The sequence below is a fragment of the Drosophila subpulchrella genome, chromosome 3R (genome assembly GCF_014743375.2).
Source record: "Drosophila subpulchrella strain 33 F10 #4 breed RU33 chromosome 3R, RU_Dsub_v1.1 Primary Assembly, whole genome shotgun sequence".
NCBI lineage: Eukaryota > Metazoa > Arthropoda > Insecta > Diptera > Drosophilidae > Drosophila > Drosophila subpulchrella.
This window is the reverse complement of record NC_050609.1, coordinates 5274678-5292407: the sequence shown is the minus strand read 5'-3', so window position 1 is coordinate 5292407 and position 17730 is coordinate 5274678. Positions and strand designations below refer to the sequence as shown.

Genomic DNA, 17730 nt, shown 5'->3' with positions numbered 1-17730 from the left:
CCGGAATGGGAATGGAGCAACCAATAATTCCAAGAAGAGGGAACTTCTCGCCAAGGCGAAAGACGTTTTTCGGTTTTCCGTTTTCGGTCCGTTCCCAAAAGGGCGAATCATCCGGAGTCCGGACGCCTGGGCCAGCATGTCTAGACTCGCTCCAGCCCCTATACCAAAAATAACACCGAAAATACAGCTGCAGACGCGAACGAGAACGAAACGAGGGATGAAATGTGATGATGAGACATGCGGCAGTGGCAAAGGCACAACTCGGAGGCAGACAGGCAAACAAGGGAAACGGGGCAGGGGCAGGGGCGGGGGAAGGGGCAGGGGCATCCAGGGGTCGGGGGTAGAAAAATGCGAAACACATGCGACTCAGCGACGACGACCGACCTCGATGACGATAACACCCAGCACACACAGTACCACACGGCGGACTGAAAACTGAAAACGAAACGAAAACTCACCCTCGGGTTCGGGTTCTCGTATTATATTCCCCCAATGCTGAAGGCAACTGCATCACCAGCAGCAGCAGCAGCAGCAGCAACATCACAGGCAACATCACTGGCAAATATGCGAGCATATGGCAACCCTTATGGATAGATGGATATATGGATATATGGATATGACAAAGGCCGTTCTTCGGCCGACGTACGCACAGATGTTCAAAACTCAATGGGGAAAGTAGCTCCGGCGAAGGGCACTTAGTTTTTGGGCAGAGTGCCGTGCCGGCAATTGAAGGGTGGCAACTCTTAAAAGGGCGATTTGAGTTGGGAAAATCCCCAGCATGATTCAGCGATCGATAGATATGCTCTTAAGCCAAGGGGTGGTGACAGTTTTTCGGGCGATGAAGCTTAATTAAGCTCCTCTTTGATCTTGATGAGAGATCTTGCATATTGTACATGACATTATCAGCACTTGGTGAATAACTTTCAATGAAATGTTAAATAAAATACTTAAGAAAAAATGGAATAGGCTTTTATTGGTATATTTTCTAAACAAGAAACTATAATATTAGGATACAATTTTAGAGTATTTTAGAAATTTTGTATAAAAAAGATTTAGATATTTATAATTCAGTTTTTACGAAACTAATAGAAATAAAAATATTACCCTGCAATGTTTTCATTGTGAATATAGCCTTCCGGGAAAATTCTTCCCTGCCATTGTTCCGTTCCAGTGTTGATCCAAAATCATGGCTGGAGCAGAACTCGAAAGACTTAAAAATAGTTTCGAAAACAGAAGAACGGAGGAAAGTCCCACAGCAAATGTGGCGGAAGTTGATGGGAAAGAGCCAGCAGAGCAGCAGCAGCAGAAGAGCATTCAGAATGGGAAGACTAAGACTACGGCAATCGAGGCAGCCCACACAATTCTCGGGGTCCCGCCCTCTCCTTCCGTCTCTGTGCGTTATATTTTAAGAAGATTTCGAGCAACGTCGATGAGCAATGCCACAGCAGTCGAGAGGGGGAGGGGGTGGGGTCGAGAGTGGGTGGCTGGGAGGCGGAGGGTGGCTGACTGAGTGACGGACGGACGGACAGACAGCCTCGACTTGGCCTGCTGGCTTGACTGTGGTTGTTGTTGCCTGGCATTTTCCATTTCATTTTCATGGCTCGAGTGGGTGGAAGTGGTGGAGGAAACGAATGAAGGGTGGGTGGTTGGTAGTGGGCGAAAAGGGGGAGTTCAAGTCCCTGCCTGACTTCCATTTTCTTGATAAGTTTTTAGCTGCCTGTGTGTCCTTTGTTGGCTCGTGCGAACCGTGAGGAAATTTATGATGCACAGAGGGAAAAACCCGAATCGAAATCTATGAATAAAGAAAATGATTTAGGAACAGCAGGGTTGTTCGAGTTTAGATACATCTACATCTTTTTCAGCTCAATAATTATAGAACACCCTTTTAAATAAATTTAAATTGAATTGAATCGAGTTTTTCTCTCTCTGTATACTCTTATCCCGCTCCCTTTACAACTCCTTTGTAACTTGCTTTTCATTTTGGCGGCAAATCACTAAATGTCTTTTTTATTCCCCTCCTCTTGCAGGTAAATTCCGCGATGGGTCTTCAAGCAACAGCCGCCACCAAGCGGAAGCATGAGCTGACCTTCGACAGCAAGGATGCCAACACCACCTACACGGGCAACTGTGCCCCGCCCCCCGTCAAGGCCAACAAGTGGGCCATCAGCAACAACAACTACCTGGAATCGCTCGAGCAGCAGCAGCAGCAACAGCAGCAATCGGAGCCTGCTGTCGAGTCCAACAACAACCACATTGTGTTGGAGGCATCCATGGATGCGATGAAGCCAACGGAGCCAAGTATTAGCAATGGTCATGAAGTTACTACCGCCGTCGCCACGCTGAAGAGTCAAGCGGAGGTGCCACTGCCGCCGACGGCGAGTGCGGCGATACCGGAGGACAGTATCGCCAGGCTGGAGGTGGTCACCTCGGCCGTTCCTTGTGAGCCCTGGACAACAGCAGCGGGCAACGGGTCGTCGACTCCCTCGGCGGTCTCCGTTTCGAATGGATCCAGCGCCGAGCCCGTGGACTGCATCTCCAAGCTGCAAGCCGTGGCGGTGCCCAGTGACCCATGGGGCAGCATCGCCACCCGCTCCACGCTGGCCACCACTCTGCTCAGCGCCGATGAGCTGGACGACGATGATGATGACTTTGAGGACGACTACGAGGAGGAGGAGAGCATCATACCCACCTACTGTCCCATGCGTTTTCATCCCTTTGTGCCGCACCCGCATCCGCACCAGCTGGCGCCGCATCCCCACCAGCAGCAGCAGCAGCAACAGCAGCAGCAACTCACCCAGCAGCAACCACATCCCCAGCAGCAGCAGCAGCAACTAGCCCAGCAACAGCAGCAGCATCCGCAGCAACAGAGGAGTTATGCTCCCGGTTATGGCAGCAGACAGCCCAACTACTACTCGGAGCCATTCCCGCAGCAGAATTGCTCACGAACTGGAGGACCGCAACACATGACGCAATCCCCGCCCACGCCTCAGCAGGCGCGTGGTTTTGCCCCACCCCAATGGGCGACGGCGGGAGGCAGTCCGACCAATCCATCGGTGGGTGGAGCCCAGCAGTTCTACGAGGCCACCAACGGCGGAGCCTATGCCCCGCCGGCGGCGCCACAGCAGACGATCCGTTGTGCGGAGAATGGCAAATCCTATCTGGATCTGGGCTGCAGCAGCGGTGCATCCGGCAACGCTGGAGGATCGCCCATCAGTCCGCCACCCTCCTCGGCGCCCGTCGTTCCATTCGCCGGCCTGCCCCTCCATGGCCTGCCCCTCAAGCGCTGCTGTGATGGACGCCCCGGTGGCTGGTGCAGTGCCAACAGGAGCTGCTACAAAGACACGCGGCTGAAGATACGCAATCTGTCCATGTTCAAGCTCTCCCGTTTCCGCCAGGTGTCCGAGCAGTCGCTCTACCGCTCGGTGCTCATTTGCAACACCCTGAAGCGCATCGATCGCGAGATCGAGGCGGAGGCCAAGGAGCTGCACCAGGCGGCGCAGCAGCATCACCAGCAGGCGGCAGCGGCGGCGGCGGCACAAGCGGCGCAATACCACCCAGCCTACCAGCAGCAGCAGCAACAACAGCAACAATCCCCGCCAGCACCACTGCATCCTCATCCCCAGCAGCAGATGGATTATGCACCCGTGTTGAACTGTGCCCGATTGGCCAACATGGATCACTACCAGCAATTGAGTTTCCAGCCCCAGCAGCAGCAGCAACAGCCACAACAGCCTCCCCAGCCACATGGCTACCATGAGCGTCTGGAGCCCGCCTACAGGGGCGTGGCAGCGGGAGCGGGAGTGGGAGTGGGAGTGGGAGGCTTTACCACGCAGCCCAGCAACTGTGATACATCAGCGGGTGGTGCAAGTAGCAATACCAGCGGCGTCAGCAGCAACAACTCCTCAGCGACAACGGCGAGCGGCAGCAGTAGTTTGCATCCCTACGATCACTATCCCTTTCGGGAGTCGCAGTCGGGTCGAGCCACGCCCTTTCCCGCCTGCCCCACCACCACAGCAGCAGCGGCAGCGGCCAGCGCAGGAGCCACACCAACCCTGAGCAACAACAGCCACAGTAGTAACATCAGCAGTTCCCCCGCCACCAGCAGCAGCAGCATTAGCATCAGCAACACCAGTTCCTCAACGGCGATGAGCAGCAGTAGTGGGAATACAGCGAGCAGCAGTGTTGTCAGCAGCACGCCAGTTGCCCCTGCCGCAAGTAGCAACAACTGCGATACCAGCGATTCCGGCTATGCGGACGACGACTCCACGCGTTCGATCAACTGGAGTTCGGTGCTCAGCCTGAGTTCACAATCGGCGCTGGATCCGCTGAACAACAACGATCTGTTTAGCATACTCCCGGCGGCGGCCACGCCCACAGCAGTTCCGGTTTCAGTGCCAGCGGCCAGCAGTTCCAGTTCGTCCTCCGGCTCCACATTGGCCTTCAGTGGCAGCTTCACCACTGTTCAGGCAAGCAGCGGGAGTAGCAGCAGTTCCTGTGGCAGCAGCAGCAGCAGCTCCTCCTCCACCACCGCCACCTTTACCACTCTGTCCACCATCTCCTCGGCCACCCACTCGCTGACCTCGTCGTATGTGAGCAGCATTAGCTCGAATGTGTCGGCGGGGGCCAATACCTGGGAGTACGGATTCCTGGACATGGAGTTCGGGCTGGGCTCGGAGTTCACCGAGCTGGTGCCCAGCTGCAAGCTCAGCTCCGAGGATCTGTTCAAGAGCGGGCTGGGCGGCCAGGTGGTGGCCGCCTCCCGCCTGCACGACAACGAGCTGGAGCAGCCGGCCCACATCATGGTCGGCAGTTAGTATCAGTTGTAGACGATGAAGACGACGACGGCGGATGAGCGGATGGCGGCGTGCTGGTCGCGTCGCCTGCTGGCGCCCACTAGCAATTCCAAGCAGTATTGAATCGACGAAACGAGGGAGGGGAGATCTAAAGGGGAATCTTATTTGCTAATTATGCTCAGGTTGTGAACGTGCATGAATATATATTATGAAATATATATATACCCTTACCCCACTTTGGTCCTGTTTCCCCTCGCTCCCTTTCTTCACACAAGCAATCGAGGACACACAAATTAATTGCAATCTATAAAAGAAATTCGTAACTAAGTGAGAGATCGAAGTTAAGGCAGAACAATGATTATGACAAATGAGCAAGCAAAACTATTAGCAAATTTTTGTAAGTGTAAATATTGTTAGTCTTAAGGCAGAGCAGCGAACACCCTAGCCAAGTAAGTTTGAAACGGAAGCAAAACAAAAATTCTATATTAGCGTAACTTTAGCTTTGTTAGTTGCAATTGTTGCAGTTTTTCGATTTAACACCACACATGAACAACAACAACAAAAACCGCGTCTTAACGAACAACAAAATGCCGTTGGACATTTTTCAAAAATATAACTCAAACACCAGATCAATTAACAAAATTTACGTTTTGGCCTATAGACGATGCAGCATTCGGCAGCAAGACAAAATTGATGAGAAATCGAAAAACGTTTACTATATTACTAGCCATAAGTATTATTATTTATATACAAAAACCGCAGAAAACAGCAAACAAACAAAAGAACAACTTAAAACAAAGTTTTATAAAAGAAAAAACAAAGAAAAAAACACAAAAAGAACAAAAAAAAATTAAAAATGCAAGCAAATATAAAGAATTTGTTAAAAAAATTACACCATCTTTTGAATATTTTTGGGATGCATGGAGGTTTTTTTTCAGCAGGATACAAACCGATCGGCAACCTTTTATGTTAAATATGTGAATACTGAAGTTGGAAAACATTTAAACGCAGTTCAGCAAAACATGCGACCTTCTCTCTTTTTTCTTCTCCTAATTTCTGTATTATCCATTCTCGTTCTTCTCTGTTCCTACACTTTTGCAAAGCTAACAAATTCAATGTTTTTGAATCAAGGCGCCATATGTTCTTCCTCTTCCAAGAACATGTCATATTTTTCCGGATCTGGTAACACCAAGCTGTTTTCTAACAGAAATGTTAAGATGTAACGTTTTCTAACAGAAAGTTAAGATTTTTCTCTGCATCTAAACATTTCTGTTAGATTTTTATGCATCTTAACATTGCTGTTAGAGAAATTTTAAAATATGGTTTGGGTCCAGACTACCAGACAAAGGGAAAAATCGTGGTGAATATAAAAATGATTTTGAATAAGTAGCGCCACATGCGGGTAAAATACAAAGCAACACAGTTCGCGTCTCTGCTAAAACTAGTTCCGATTTCGTCCGTCTCATTTAAATTCGCCCATCCACATTTGAAGACGATCCGTCTACATGACATCTTCGCCGTCTACATGGCGAATTCACTGTCAACATGGCGAAGTCAAGTCAACAACCGACATCCAAGAGGGCGAAGTCAAGGCAACAACCGACATACAACATGGCGAAGTCAATGCATCAACCGAAATCCAAAATGGCGAAGTCAAGGCAACAACCGAAATCAAAAATGGCGTTCAGAGATAAGACCACAACCGGAAGTCACCTATACTTAGCCGGATCAGCAACCATTTCATAAGGATATTGTAATTTAAATGACCAAAGCAGCTTAAACAAACTTTCATTCTTTCACTTTCTCCAGCTCTCTTTGCGGAAATGTCAAAGTGACATGACAACGGAAAAGCTGTGTGTACGAGGAGAGCGAAAAACAAACAGATAAAGATAAAGCCACCCCCAAAAAGCCGCCCTTTCCATATCACACAGACCTCCAAACACACATGATAGCCGAACAACCCCCGAAAAAGTATGGAAAAATTGTAGGAAAAATACCTGAATGAGATTATGATGGGCCTTGAAGGAAATGCAAGTGTCGAAGATAATTGGGTGTTACTTGTAAGAAGGGCGGGGGTTTGATCTAAGGATATGCACCACCCACAATCAGCCCTTAAAAACAAATGTGTGTGGGCGCTCTCTCAGGATTTTCATTGCTACTCTCTCGCCTTCGTTCTCTTGGATGCTTTTTGGCTCTGCGCAGCAATCTCGACGAGATGGGGCGAAAATCTCTAATAAGGATGCCCGATGATGAAAAATTCATGGCCTCGCATCGCACGCATCCTGCGCTGGCTCCTGAGTAAACGAAAACACTCCGACTCAGCCACACGCAGCGAGCACAGGCCAGAGATATAATATATATATATAGTGAAAGACCCCTCAGAAAGAACATATCCGAATTGTGCAATTAACAAACCGCTGCATTCCGCAGGGCGAAGCCAGATAGTTCCGATAGGCCAAATCGAGAAAAATCCTCGAGCGCGAGTGCCACCAAAAAAACATTGTTTCGAAAAGCCAGCCAGTGATTGTATAATTTCCATTGCTTTGCTATTTTTACGGGTGTGGGCGCCCAACGGCAGCGGCCAAGGAGATATATGTACATATCTTCCAGGATATACGGATTAACCAATCTCCTACAGAGATAATCAGCGAAAATTCCCTAAATTCCACGACATGAAAACTTAATTGACTTAAATAAATAATTACGAGTTCGATTTGTTGTTGTTTGTGCGCCTACGGTTTTTTTCTCGGTGAAAGCGAATGCGGGCCCAAAAAGGAATCGGAAAAAGTTACTAAAATACAAAAGCCAGCAGAAAAAAAAGGAATACATAGAGAACTTGCCGCTGCCGTTGCCGCCTGTAAAAGCAAAGAGAAAAGTGGGTGGAGAAGGAGGAGGAGAAGGTCGCGGAGTTGGAGAAAGGGGGCTCAAGGAGTAAGAGAGAGCAGCCATTACTGCGAAAGAGAGCCAACCCGAATAAGAGAGCCAGAGAGATAGTCAAAGAGACACCTACGCTATTTTGAAGCTCACTGTGGACGGAAAACTTATAAACAAAACTTAGGTTCCACAAAGAAATCTGAAAAACAAAAAATGTTATGCCCAATTAAATAAAATAAATATATATTTAAGAAATGTAATTTAAATTAAAAAGAAAGACTCAAATCAACACATATCATATAATAAGTCTTTCGAGAAAAATTACATATAAATAAATATAAGCTGAGAAAAACAGCCAATTAATTCCAGCAATTACCAAAAATAAAGATATTATATTGAAAAAATAAAGCCCTACATATCATGTAAAAGCGCTTTAAAGGCATAGCAATAATTTATCTGCAAATAAAACTAAGAAAAAGAATTGAAAATAATAGTATATCTTAAGGAATTTTACCAAAGAAAACGTAAACATATCATGTAATACGCCTAAAAAGCTTGCTGACACCTTAATCAAGCTGTTTTATTTTATCAAAAAAATAAAACAAAACCAAATGAAATAGTCTAAAGAAAATTGTGCAAATTATCGCATACATATCAAAGCTCTTGCAAAGAGTAAATGCGTAGAATAAATCTAAAGTATTAAATTTACAAAAATATATGCTATCGAAAAAGCAATTTTTGTTAGAAATTTTACATTTGCTGTCAACTAAATACTAAGAAAAGAATATATACACCAATATCGCCACATATCTTTGAGGAAGCCTCACCAAATTAAATAGCAAAAGTGAAAAGTCATCACGACAAGAAAACTTATTAATTAATTAGACTGCGCGTTTGAGACAGCTACGAAAAAAAGTTACTTACTTTATCAAGCGGACCAATTTCATATGACGAGAAGACTTAATTTAATTCCAAAAAAAGTAGCAGAAAATATAACATTAATAGGTAAGTTTTAATAAAATCGAGTTCACTAGCTTAAAGAAAATATAATTGTTCATAAAAGAGTCCGGAATGATATTAAACTTAAGGTCACCGAATGAAATGTGTTGTAGTCATATTTTATATATTTGGAACTTATGTTCCTCCTTCTACGGTTTTGCTATAGTTTAACTAAAAATAAAAAATTTTAGAATATAAAATTTTTCAAATTGTAGACATTCCAAAACGCAAGGACATAGGGCATTCACTTTTTTTTTAATCAAGAATGGATCTTTTAATTGCAAGATCCAATTTGAAGATTAAGTTTTGGAGTACTCCAGATAGAGTCCTATTTACCCACCCCCTATCCTAAAAGCAATCATAAACTTTTTGGTTAAAGCCTGTGGGTGCGCGCATAGGTAATCCATAAAACAGCCTAAAATAAAACCGATGAGGCCCCAACATTTTATGCTCCAATGGCTCTGGAGGGATTCGCGTTCCGCCCGACTCCGGAATGGCGCTAAACCGTAATGAGCCTGTCGAAGTGAAATTTGTTGCTGCAGCCCCTAAGAGCATGCCACAAACATACGCAAACACACAGCCAAACAACAAAATCAATAGGCGGCCATGTGTGCGTGTGTGCGGGTGAACAGCTAGAAAAATCAACCAACACTCACGCAAGATTCGGGGGGAAAGCCAGGGGGGAAATTCGTTGACGTCGCCACGCGCGCTATTAAAATTTTCATTTTTATGATTATCGCTTGCGAAAATCCGCAACAATTGTGCCGGTTCACACGGTGCCAAAGGGACGAAGGACTAAGGATACACAGGCCAGGACACCTACGATGACGAGGCCAGAAAGGAGTGCGTATGCGTGCTTGCGCGACTGAGCAAATGTTTAACTTTGGCCATAAAATTAAATTTAATTTTCAATTACCGCGGCTGGCAATCGTTTGTTTTTGGCCTTGCAAGAATTGCACCCCACGGCGGTATAACGAAGCGATTAAAAAATTCTCATGCTGGCCGGAGTTGGCTCACCTTTTGGCCATTAGAGCAGTGGCCACTTTAAGGCCGCTCTCGCTGCAGCTGCCTCACTTTGGGGCATCAAAAATTCATCTCCAGCATCCAGAGCTCTCTCCATCAGCCAGCGGGCAGCAGCATCTGCTGGCTTTTCGCCTTTTCCCGCGCCATTTTCCCCGCACTTTCGGTCTTGGCCATTTCTGCTGGCCAGTTGCTGGTGCTGCCATCCCCTAATGAGTGCAAAAATGAGCTTCGGGAAATGCTGGACGGCAGCGGCAACAAAGTAGTGCAAGGAAAATGAAAAGAAACTCTCCAAGCAGCCTTGGATATCATAATTACACTAAGCTACTCCTCAGTCAACTATGTAATAAATAGGTTCCTTAAAGTAGCCTCTTATGAAAGGAGGTGTAAATTAAAAGAGTAAGCCGGGGACGTCATAGTTGGAAAGGCTTAAAGATCAAAAACATCACAAAAAATCCCAAGGGGTTTAGAAAACTCTTCAAAAGGTTCAAAAAAGTACGCAACAAAAAATCCGAAAATCTATTTTATTGCATACTTTTTGACACCTTTGCAATGGTTTTACAAGTGCTATTAAATACATACTCTAAATATTTTTATAACATGTAGTTTATACATTTATAACTAATTTTCTAAAGTCTAAGTGCTAAGATTTTTCGGTAAAAGTTTTATAAATTTAATAGCAACTCAGGCAAGCTTTTTATGCTGTTGCCAATAAAAATTCTCGATTTAAAGTAATATTGCTTGCTTTTCTTTTGGCCAAAGTTAAAGTAGCCAACGCAAGGCTTTTTTAGCCAACGTAACGCCAGCGGAACTTTCCACCAAAGTGGGTGAAGGTAATTTTCCACGTAGTCGTGTCGACATTTCATGCAAATTGTTTTTTCTTTTTGTGCAGATTCTCTCGTTTTGTTGCGTGAGCGAATTTTTTATGTTATTTTTGTGCTTTACTTAGTTAAAGTTTTTGCAGAATAGAGTGGTGGGGTAGTAAAATCGAGGATAGGGAGATTTTAAGCGGTATTCACGAAGTCGTTTACATTCTGTGGAGCTCAAAACTTGGGTGCATGGTTTATGGCATTTCTGAGGGCTCACGCAGGTCGATTGGCAAGCAGGTGATGTCATCAGCTGGGCTGCAAAAAGGGAGTTGAGGGAGGTTGGGAGTTTGTACCTACAGGTGGACAATATAGCTTAATCGCTGGCTCCATAAATTAATCAAAATTCATGTAGCGTTCTCTCTTGAACACAACAAATGCAATTAGGCTGAGCTGTTTCTCGTGTGTGTATTTGGCCCAGAGCAATCATTTAAATAGCTTACGCTTCAGCCACCTCAAAACGCCTCATGACATCCGCACAAATATATCATGTGCGAGTGGGGAAAAAAATAAAACAAAAAAAACCCTGGCTGGCATACGAAATTTCTGCCGCTTTGGTAATAAGCGGAAAAGCCGAGCAACCTTTGACCCCCGAACACCCACCATTTTCTGCACGCTTCATTACATTAGATGACACGCCCCCTCGTCCGCCGCCCACCTTTTGTGTCCTTCAGCCTTATGTAGACGTGTGACAATGACGTAGTAGAACATTTCATTTTTTCGGCGGCCGGAAAAACTTCAGATGACTAACTGCCAACGGCGCCACGCACTTTTCCCAACCCTCATTTTCCGTTTTCCGGGCTGTGCTCATTTTTAATTCATGAAATGTTTGCCACTAACAAAAAATTACACTTAATGTTAACCTGGCCAAGAAGTCGGGCGAGCCAAGTCCAAGTAAATTTTCCGAGCCGCTGCAGGCAAAGGAAATGCGTCCAAGGGGAGGGCTGGGTAGAGACCAGAGACAAGGATAATTGTCACTTAAGGCTGCTCCTGTCTATATGTATTTGTATCATATCTTATATACTTTAGCACGAGCCCGAGCACGCATTAAATATTTATGAAATTACAGCCCGGGAAAGATATATGTATATATAAATAAACAAAAAGTTGTCTCTGTATAAATATATACATACATGGAAAATTGATTGACTGACTAACTGCTTGACGGCTGATTGGCAGCTTACTGGCCTGGGGGCGTGGCTGTTTTGGGTCCCAAACTTCTGCTGACTTTCCCAAGCCCTCCCCATATGGGAAATAACCCTGTTAATTGCCATTTGGCTTAATTTTTAATGTGTCAGTGGGAAAGTTTAGAGCCCATCACATATGAACAGATGTCTTTGGAGGGGGTCTTGGAAAACCCGCCAGCGTTGACCAGTTGTAATTACATTGACAGCTGTCAGGTTTCCGCAAGGAGTTTTAAATTGGACTAATTCCCTAGACATGCAAATGATGATGATGATGACTTCCATGGTTTAAAGCCAATCCTCATCCCATTCAGGTGCTTCCCCTAAATAGTTGCTCACATTTTTACGCAAAGGGAAATTCAAATTTCAACAGCACCGGGGAAACTCAAAGGACAGCCAGGAAAGGACAAGAAAATCCAAGCTCGAAACTGATTTCCAGCTCAAGTGCATGCCAATTGCTCCCCAGCTGCAGTTCCTCTCGCTTTTCGGCAGTCCCTGCCTTTCTGTCTCTGTTTGCATTCAATTTGATATTGACTGATTTGTAATTTAAGATAAGCAAGGGGAGGAGCAGCGAAGGAAGTCGCAATGGGAATCTGCAGGAGCACGCAAATGTTTTGTCAATATTTGTCTGAGGAGCTAAAAGGGAGGTGAAATCAGCGTGCCCAGGTGAACGTTTAGAGAGGGCTTTAAGCATTCAAGGAGTCAAGAGTCAAGGATGCCCCAAAAACTTAAAAGGTTACAGGGGAATTTCAGGCTTTGGTTTTCATTGTCTTCGGCTTGTCAAGACAGTTATTCACTTTGTTAATCGAGAGTCCTTAAAATTGTATTCAAAATTTGTACATCTTGCAAAAATAAAATTTGTTTGTACATATACTTAAACTATTTTTTAAATGAATTTAAATTAATTTTGGTACTTCAACTATAATATTGTACCTTATTTTGATTTATAATTATTATACTTCATACTAAACCAAATAATTTGGTTCATTTACTTTGCAAAGGTCAATAGCAAGCCAACTTTTTATTTCAAGAACCCATTTATTTGGTGTGTGGTGAACCAAACAAGTGCATTAAGTGCCGCCGAGAGCGATTCATGAGCGAGAAGTTAATTGGAAGACTCAAAGATGCGGACTTTAAGGCAACTTTTCCTCATTTTCCGTCTTAGCCTCAAACCGCTTTTCATTGCTGCCGGGCCCCAAAATCTGTGTCAAGTTGACATTTTGACTAATTTAAAATGAAAGCCTCGGGCGGCCACGGCAGCAGCAGTAAAATCAGATGAAGGAGAGCAGGAAGAGGAATTGAAGGGGAGAAACGTGAAGAGGGGGAGAGGGGAAAACACACACACACTCACCCACGTGAGCGCACACATGCACACACTTGCCCATACATAATGAAATCTTTTTGGCAAGGCAAACGCACAGAAGTATGCTACAGTTCTTGCAGACACACTCAGACGAACACTAATGAACACCCATACACACATACCGCACACACTCACACCAGCTCGCAATTCCTGTGGCTTATGCGCATATTGTGCAATTTTATGTAGCATACTTTGAGGAGCACGTTAAAAGCTGCCTTAGCACGAGAGCAAGATGAAAGTTTGCTCTTCACCCCGTTTTGGCCCCCACCCCCCAAGCAACCCACTCATCCACACTCTTTTGGCATTTGTTTAACTGCGCCACATTTTACGGCATTAACCCAAATTAGCTCTTAACATAAAACTCATTTCGCAGGGACTTGGACCCCATTTTCCGTTTCCCACATCCCCAAACCACCCAAGCAACCCCTTTTTGGCTAATTTTAAATATGAAAACAATGTTTTGCTGTACACAAGAGTTGGCCAAACATTAATCAAATGATATTTTGATTATCATGCAAGTGAATTAATTACGGTGGCCATCATTTTCCAAAAATTCTGCAAACTGTTTGCCAACATACCCTGCTCGTTTTTGGCAACCCTCCCCGTAGATTTTTATTGATGACTGTCTTTTGGGTTCAATGACTGAATAACTTAAAGTAGAGCCACAAACTCAATTTCCTCATGTTGTTGTATGTACTGACCACGCCCAATTACGCCTAGCCGCCATTATCTCTTCCTTTTTTCCTGACATTTAACGATTATTGAGTTGTGTTTCATCATCGTTATTGGCGCTGACTAAAAAGAATATGAAAACTAGGGGAGAATGTCATTTCCAAATCGATGGATAATACTTATAGCTTAATAACAATCTGAAAATAAAATATCAATTATGAATATTTCTATTTAAAACTACTATAAAAGGTAAAATACATTTATATTTGTTGTTTCTTATTTAATTTTTCCATTAAAACTTTCGAACTGGTTTTGTCTGGCTCTACATTTAAGGTATCCAAAAAGCGAAAGATAGCCCCCTGGCATTTAACGCTTCAGGACTTTTCCAGGGTACACGCACGGACCTTTACCTGATGAAATATTATTTCAATTTCATTTACGGTGTGTTGTCTGTGTTTGATATTTTTTATGTAAATTATCGACCGCATTTCATGCGACGCGCGTCTGCAGGACGAAGGACTTACAACTCGGCACGAGGCCGGTACTGGCATGTTATACTTTCTGTCTCTTCTCTGCTATGTGCTGGCCTGCTCTGCTAACACTGAGAAAAATTAATAGTTTGTCTAATAAAATTATGCATTGTAACATGCCTAAAAATTAAACTGTTTTACAGTTTAGATTAGAAGATGGTACAGAGGAGTTATCAACTTATTTATAAACCAATATTATATTTGTTGTATAGCCCCTTTTCTCGCGGTGTAGGTCTGTCACGCAGCACCGCTGCCTTTGGGGCGGTAAGTGGTTAATGCCACTAGCCCGCTGGCCATTTGTGGGCTGGCCTCGGGCCTGGTTACATTTACACGAGAAGGATATGCAGAGTCCACTAGCACACTCACACAAGCCCTACGCACACATGAGCAGTTCATATCCCACAAAAGCACACACACACATGCATACCGGCATATCCTCATGCGTGCCATTACCTAGCAGGAAGTGTCGCTCCATCTCCCTCTCTCCAACGCTCACTCTGCGGTCACGTATTCATTATCATTATCTTAATGAAGCGTTATGTAAGGTGCATTATAATTATGGATTTTTTTTCGGTCGGATTGCCGGCTAATGACGGACACTTTGGGTCCTTGCCCTTGCTGCTCCTTCTGCTTCTTCCCGCTGCGGCAAGAAAGTCAATAAAGTGGAAGTCATTAAAAGAGCTTTACATCGCAAAGGAGGTGACTCGGTGGCCCACAATTGTTCTTCAATTTTTATTTGAGCAGCGTGTTTTTATTGCTGGAAAATCTCTGTGGCAGCGGTCAAAGGCTTTTCATTTCGCCCATTAAAACGTCAGTCATATAAAAAAGATTCCCTCTCTCGACGGCTGTAAATACATATATTTATTGAATGGTATACCACTCGAAAAACAAGTATCCTCTAGATGTGCATATATGTTATACTATATGTATATGGCATGTGAACATATTTTGTCCGGCGCATTTGGTGAACAATTAAAATTAAAGTTTCATACGCATCGCATCGAGCGGGTCGGGAAAATGTTTGACATGGCTGACACACAAATAACGACAACAACCCATCCACCGAAGGACGGATATAGTCCCATATCCTTGTTATGGCCAGCTCTCCATGGTTTTGTGTGGAGTGCATTTCAAGTATTTTGGTATTCCATTTAAATTTTTAATAATTTTCAAAAATTGATGAGTGGCAGACAGGGCAAGCCGAACAATAGTAGCCCTGCCCCGAACTGTCCCCTTTGTGTCCTCTGGAAAGCTTTTGATTTGATTTATTGTGATGAGTCGAGTCCTGAGAGAAAGTTTTGAATGGCATAAAATAAATTTGGTTAGCTTTGCTTGATTTTGTCCTGCAAAAGGTTCTCGCAGGGGATAGTTGTCCTTGCTTGGCTCCAAAATTGTATCTGCTGTTGAGTTTGCTAAATAGTTAAAATTATTTGTGACATACTTGTGGCCGCAAAGGACGGACAGGAGTCCCCACAAATCTCAACCCTCTTCGATTTGTCAATTTCCAAAATTTTATTTATGCAGGCTGTTGGCTTTTATTATAGTCAAAAAACTGTCAGTGGCAGAATATCAGGTCTTGGCAAATGACAAGCGGCTCAGACGTCAATCAAAATCCCCAACTCCTGTCTTTTTTTCCGCCGTTGTGAAGCTACATATTTTCCTTTCATGGCCAAAACTCCGCCTGGAAACAAAAGTTGCGCAGAGCCTTTAAGTGTCAGTAAATGGCAGAAACGGGTTAAGGGGTCGCGGGATTTATGGAAATTCAATCGCCAGTTGCCGTTTCCCGGCAACCACGCAAATGCCTCCCCCACTTCGCTGCTCTTCCTGCTGTGTTGTTGTCTAATGAAAATTCAATTCCATTGGAAATTGCTTAAAGAGAAATTGATTTTCACTTTGAAGTTGGCCCACCGCTGGAGATGTCTGCCGCTGACATCGCGAAAAGCCTATAGAAGAGGGTGGAGAAACGTGCACGGAGAAATATTATCAAAGGAATTTAAAACGTGTTCAGAACTGCTGAAAAATATTTTTAAAAATCACATAGCCTAATTGGAAAATTCTAAAGAAATAATTTTAATGTTTATGATTATGATTATATGAATCTCACTCATTTAAAATTGTCTAGATATATTATAGAACTTAAGTTAAAGCCCCTTTTCGGGATTAAATAAAAACGTTTGTTTTCTGGTGCCATCCAGGCTGAAATGTCCTTGCTGCCACAGTGTGCGTGCCCATTATCCATTATAATTTATGCAATTAGCCCGATTAACAGGTTTCTCTTGTTATTTATGCCAACCGATGGGCAGCCACAAGAGAGAAAGCGGGGGAATCTAAATGATAGGGGTTATTCGAGATGGAAGAGGTTGAAGCGGACGAGGAATAGCAATGCCGGAAGGGAAAGCGACATAGACAGGGACAAAGCGATGTATGCCAAGTAAATTTGCATAGTCTGACCTGAACCAACTGAACCACTGAAACAATGAAGCCAGCCCACCCACCACTTCACCGAAACTAAGCCAACCACCCAGCCACCCAACCCAACCACCGCCCCACAATTAGATCGATATGCGTAGGTCCTGTCACTGTGATTGCTCTTCTAATTACCGCAATTGCGGGCACTTGAAGCGTTTGCTTTAATTGAAATCTTAGGCCTAGAGAAGTGGGATATTTTTATACAAATTAAGTAAGTCTCAATTTCCCAGAGGTGGCGGTGTAGTGAGGGTGGTGGTTGCCTTGGCAACGGCATAACGATTTCTTGTTGGTACTACCCAAACAACCAGCAAAAGCGTTATTTACACAGAAAGAAAAATATTTCAGAAACACGTTTTTATTTTAAGATATGAAATTGAGATATGGATCAGCCATTTTTATCTACATGTTATTGGGAGGTGCAACATTAAAGTTAGATAGTTATTATAGACGTTGCTATAAACGATAACTAATTATCGAAGCTGCTTAGAAATTATAAAACTTTAAAAACTATTATAGTATCTATAGATATGTAAGAATAGGAAAATATATTAATAAAGTGAACATTTTAATTAAATTTTAAATTGAAAATTAGTGACGAAACAGTATTATTATTAAACATGTTTTTTTAAGGGCCAAGAATTTAAATATAATACCCTTCTTTTCCTAATCCAACTTTGATACCATTTTTCACTAAGGGACTTTCCTAGTGCTCTATTCTCTCGAATTCCCTCTCTCGCTCTGCGTTTTCCTCGCTTGGAACGAGGGCTAGCCACGAAGTCCTTTCTGCAGGAGGTGGATACACCTAGATGTGGCTGTGGATGTGTTAGCCCTGCGGCTTAGCCAGCTTAGCCTATCGAGCCAAGGACCTCTGGCACGCAAAAGGAATGCGAAAGCTCCAACACATATTGCTAGGATACGAGCGCGAACTGGGGGAGGCCAAAACAAAACACGCATTGTCCT

At 44.1% G+C, this 17730-nt stretch overlaps 1 protein-coding gene across 2 annotated transcripts in view; it reads left to right on the top strand.

The window, feature by feature from the left end:
• LOC119548656 (RNA polymerase II degradation factor 1) overlaps positions 1–5651 on the top strand; it is a 39957-nt gene extending 34306 nt beyond the window's left edge. For both annotated transcript variants that reach the window (XM_037856071.1, XM_037856081.1), the window contains exon 2: positions 2028–5651. In XM_037856071.1, the coding sequence (XP_037711999.1) occupies positions 2028–4814 (2787 nt within the window). In that variant the 3' untranslated portion in view covers positions 4815–5651. The remainder of the gene's footprint in view (positions 1–2027) is intronic.
• The last annotated feature ends 12079 nt before the right edge of the window (positions 5652–17730 follow it).